Consider the following 5318-nt stretch of genomic DNA (forward strand, 5'->3'; position numbering starts at 1 on the left):
CGACAAACTTATGGAAAGACAGGAAACAATATATAATAAAATAAACAGCGCAATGTTCATTAAATATACGTATAATACAGCGTCTATCTGTTATGTCTTTTAAACTAAACGTCTCCAGACTAGCAATATTTACGAATAGCGTCACTGTGTGGAATCGAGTCTGAAGATTCAGAATCGACTCTTGAATCCTCACTGTCTTGAAGTGAGTTAAAATAATAGCTCTTTCTATAACCCAGTCATAATCCTCTTATGAAGAACTTCTTTGTTGTTAAAAACAGGTGATTTAGCTCATGATGCTTTATCGAATAATGAATGAAATAGGGGAAAAAACAGATTTAAATGAATGATGCAAGCTAGAATTTTGTGTATTCTACTGCCATCTAGTGGACATACTTTTTAACAAACGTGATTACTTATGTATTCAAATTCTCATTCAATATATTTCAATTTAATTTTATTCTGATCCAAAATATGATTTAAACAGTTTTTCTTGTGTCTTTATATCACTTTACTATAAGCAAATCACTAAAGACAATCACACAGCCTAGATGATACAAATATCACCACAACAGTATACAGAATCAGAGTTTCTCTTACAGTTAAGTACAGGAATATAATATTTTGTTCCTTCAATCAGCATCATAAAAGCATATTAATATACTCCACAATGTGATGTTTTATAGAGCAGAGGTGCTCTGGTGATATTTCTTACAACTGATAGGAAAATGAAATGCTGCTGCTCCTCCACTTCCAGATTATACACTGGTCAAAGCATAGACCTTTAATGTAGGACCTCTGAATGACCTCTTCTGAACCTCTGTGTTTCCTCTTCGTTCAGTATGACCGCTCCACTCAAAACGGGACGTAATAAATAACCATTAATCAATGTGCAAGCAGCCAACTGAATGGTGATTTTAATCTACTCTATTAAATTCATGTATTTGTAAACCTGACTCTGTAAGAGACAGTGCCTCACCAGCCATGAACCCCACAGCACATCACTGCTATATAACTTAATGGAAAAAAAATGACTCCAGGACCATGGTGCAACACGTAACAGTACAGAAAATGACTTAAAGTGTAAATACACAACAGTATGAGATAAGTACAGGACAATAAACACATAGAACACTAAACACACAGGACAATAATACAACAAAATAAAAGCAAAATATTAATTTATATCTTGGATTAAATCTGGATCAGTCTCTGCTTTCTAACACAATGTAAATGATGATGAACAATCCTAGTAGCACATGCAGTACTGAAACTTGAGCGCTGTTGTTGGTTGTTGTGAATTGTTGTAGCTCTGGATAAAAAACAACAATAACAACAACAATTAGATTATTTATTAGGAAATTTTCAAAGCTGTAGACTGAGAAACTGTAGAAGCGTCAACACTAAGAGGGATTTTTTGTGTCTGTTTGGATGTTAACACGCTACCTGACATGCATGGAGACTGACTATACAGTACATCAGTACAAAACAGTACAAAGTGGGACTGCATTTACAAATAAACACTAGACTGGAATGTTCACTCAGTTCACAGTAACTTAACAAAACCTTTAACTTTCAGTGTACAAGGTCTGGAAGTATCATTAGAATAAGAGATCCATTTACCTTCTACCTTCAGTAAAACAGCTCCTGGTTCTCCGTCCTGAGATTCATCATGGATGAGACACTGATATAATCCTGCATCAGACGGGTGAACTGGACTGATGTGGAGAGAGAGATCACCGTCTAGAAAGCCTTCTACTGACATCGTAAATCTGCTTTCAGTAGTCACCGATCTGTTAGCAGGAGTGTACAGCAGAACCCTGTGTCCATCTTTCATCCATTTTACATCTTTAACGTCATGTCGAGTGTCTCCGTAGCACGGGAGGGTGACGTTCTCCCCCTCCAAAGCCTTTACAAATGTCGGAACTTCCGGGTAAACAAAAACAAATCACCTTATTACTTTTAGCATTTAGTGTGGCTGGTCAGACTTTACTACAGACATGTTAAGAGTGACAGAATTTTCTGCTGATGACAGCAAGCACACTTACCGATAACTTTCAGCTTTACTTCAGTAACTGATTGTCCATTACAGCTGCACATGTAGGAGCCGGCATCATTGTAGGCTACTGAACTGATGGTCAGGGAGAAATCTCCTCTGCTTGTATCTCCTGACACTGAATATCTGCTTTGTGAATGCTGTTGTTTGGGACACATCCCACTCTGAGCAACGACGGCTCTTTTAGGAATGAAGCGGATCCACCGAACCTCTGGACAATTTCCTGAGCAGCTACACGGGAGGGTCAGGGGTTTATTCACCATCGACTCTCTGAAGATGAAGGCTTGGCACTGCTCCATCAGCAGGTAAACTAACAGATCAGAGAACAGATCAGAATAGACATTTTGAACATGTGACACACTCGACTCAGAACAGTTTCCTGTCCAGAATTTACAGCTGTTTCTTTTGGAAATCGATCCTCATTCAGGTGATCTCGTTCAGGTGATCTCGTTCAGGTGATCCCGTTCAGGTGATCTCAGCCTGAGTGTTTTGGTGTGGATCTGAGCATGATTGCTGTATTCGTATATGTTTAAACAAACAGAACCAAGGGACAAAACTCACCAGGTTCCAGAAACAAAGAGTGCAGACTTTTGAGAATGTTAATCTCCCTTCTGTCCAAAATGAAACACAGAAACTCTGATTAACGCGGTGTCTCCTTCAGTCCCCAGAATAAAATACTACTATAAATTTAATCAATGTAGTAATCACTGTACATTATGTGTTAATATTCACAGAGAATTACTGCAAATATAAACCCCTTCAAACCAGTGGACAGTCCAGATTTCTTGATGCTATTCACTGAAACTGGAATCTGGTCTGAATAGAGGTAACATTAGTGGGTAATCACAATACTCGAACGGTAACAGCGCGAGTGTGGAGACTTCTCTGCTGTGGAATGTAGTGTATTTCCGTTTCAGCTCTCTTCCCCATCTCTCCTGCTGTTTCTGTTTTAATCATCATTATGTGTTTTATAGAGAATTATTAACAGTATCACTTACCCATCACAGGAAAGACAGGACTTAAAAACCACTTCATGATGTTGTTTCAGAACAGCAGACCTACAGAGTTATTTCACGCGCTGTAAAGAAAAACAGAAACTTTATCACTAATGCTCTATGAGATAACTGAGAGCTTCTTAAAACAGTTAAATACGGATTTTTACAATATCACTACACAGGAAGATAACTAGCGATAACAATTTTTTGGCCGTATTTACTTGTTAAGTGTTATTATTATTTAACAAAACAAACATGAAAAGAATAAAATAAACTTACAGTTTCACAATGTAATGCAAAACTTGGCGGGAAACATTGCTGCTCCCACTGGGGTATACGAGTGAAACCAGAAGTGGAAATATGCTTTGACTTCTTCTTCTCTAAACCTTCACCGCTTTCAGTAGAACAGTAAATAGGTGGCGGTATTTAAACAGACTCCTTTTCCGGACCGGTAAAGAATCACAGAATATTTGATCAGTGTTGTTGGATCATTCTTCTAGTTGATGTAAAGCAGATTAAATAAAAAAAACGAATGTTTCAATTTTAAAAAAAAAAAATTTAATGTTGAAAGACATATTAATCAATTATAATTAAAACTCTGCTGAAGGAAGTCATTTGTGGCGGTGATTTCAACACGGTTCTTAATGGGAAACAGGATAGATGAACAAAATAAATAATTCTCTGTAATCATGTATTTATTGTTTGCCATTATCGAGCGTTTAAATTACTTTCTGAGGAAAACAGCCAAAATAATCACTGATTTTGATCATGTTTAATACCTTCTACCTGTTCAATATCACTGAATACTTTATAAAAGTCAATAAGTAACATCATAATATCTTCTGAGATAAGAAGTCTATAGTCAATTAAATCTAAAAGTAACCTAATATTATTCTTAATGTAAAGCCCGTTTAAGGTGCTTTCCCACTGGCAGAAATCATTCTTGCAGCATTAACATCCATTAGACAGTTTTAGTGCCCTAAATTCAAGCAGCTGATCAATTTAGAGGTGTGTGTTGATTGTTGTATTATTTGCCTGTCTTAAATAAATAAAAGAGAGAAAAAAATAATGAACTAGATCATGAGACTTCTCCTGCTTTGGACTTCTCTATCACCTCCTAAAAGAGAGAGAAAAAAGTGTCACATAAAGAAAATGTAAAATTACATAACATCCAATAAAAATTAAAAGAAAAACGTGTGATGGGTTAAAAGATAAAATTTTGATGGACTGTACAAGGGGCGTTTCTAGGATTTAAAACATCAGGGGCTGAGCCAGAAACATCAGGGGCTAATTAGGGAGAGAGGATAAGCAAAAATAACACGTTTCACATGAGCATTTTTATGTAATGTTTAATAATAAACACAAATTCACACAAATAGTATGCAACTTTATAAACTTTCATTCAGTCCCATCGTTTTTCTGACTCCTCCCATCATTGAAGAGTCTTGCTACTAAAAAAGGAGTTCATTAAACTCATTATATTTTCTCTCTCACTCCGGTTTGCCAGGATGCTCTCGATGGTCCCTCTGTAGAAGGTGGTCAGGATGGGAGGTGGAAGATAAGAGATGCTGTTGGACTTTCTTGGTGATGGAGCTGGTGTTGAGTGACCAGGTGAGGTTGTCTGCCAGGTGAACACCAAGGAATTAAAACTTGAACTTGACGATCTCCATGTTGGACCCGTCAGTGTTTAGTGGAGAATGGTCACTCTGTGTTGGTGGTGGGGAGCTCAGTTAACAATTTTGAAAATCTTCTCAGATCTAATATTTGCATTGTTGAAATCTCCGGAGATAATAAACAATCCACCAGGGTGAGCATTCTGCAGATCACTAATAGCCCCAAAGAGTTCACAAAGTGCCTCCTTAGCATTAGTGCTGGGGAAATTTACACAACCACAATTAAAAAAAACAAAAAAAACAGTGTTGAAATCCTCTGGCCCTTTTGGGCCATTTTCCATTCCTCGAGCATCTCGTCTACTAAGCAGTCAGGACTGAGTAATGTGTGTAATGTGTATTTATATTCAGTGTTGAGGACGGGCGCTGCCCTTTGACTGATTCATTCAGCAGTATGGTCTGGATTTTGGTGAAATCTTGGTGGAAGCCTTGCTGAGGAGAGGCGAGTGTTGTTGAGTGCTCCCGTTAAAAGGTTGTTAAAACATGCAAAAAATGTTAAATGACAGTTCAGATCTTTCTTCATAAGAGTCATAGACTCAGAGTCATAGAGGAATACAGGTGGTTTCTCATGTGGTCCATTGTTATTTTTATTTCTCATTT

At 37.3% G+C, this 5318-nt stretch overlaps 1 protein-coding gene across 1 annotated transcript; it reads right to left on the reverse strand.

Annotated features, from left to right (window-relative positions):
• Positions 1–554: 554 nt before the first annotated feature.
• LOC131364023 (CD226 antigen-like) lies at positions 555–2389 on the reverse strand. Its single transcript, XM_058407080.1, has 3 exons — positions 2046–2389; positions 1621–1923; positions 555–1309 (listed from the first exon to the last, which is right to left on the reverse strand). The coding sequence occupies exons 1-3, from the start codon at positions 2350–2352 to the stop codon at positions 1203–1205; spliced, it is 717 nt and encodes a 238-aa protein (XP_058263063.1). The 5' UTR covers positions 2353–2389; the 3' UTR covers positions 555–1202.
• Between the last annotated feature and the right edge of the window lie 2929 nt (positions 2390–5318).

The sequence above is a fragment of the Hemibagrus wyckioides genome, linkage group LG13 (genome assembly GCF_019097595.1).
Source record: "Hemibagrus wyckioides isolate EC202008001 linkage group LG13, SWU_Hwy_1.0, whole genome shotgun sequence".
Lineage (NCBI taxonomy): Eukaryota > Metazoa > Chordata > Actinopteri > Siluriformes > Bagridae > Hemibagrus > Hemibagrus wyckioides.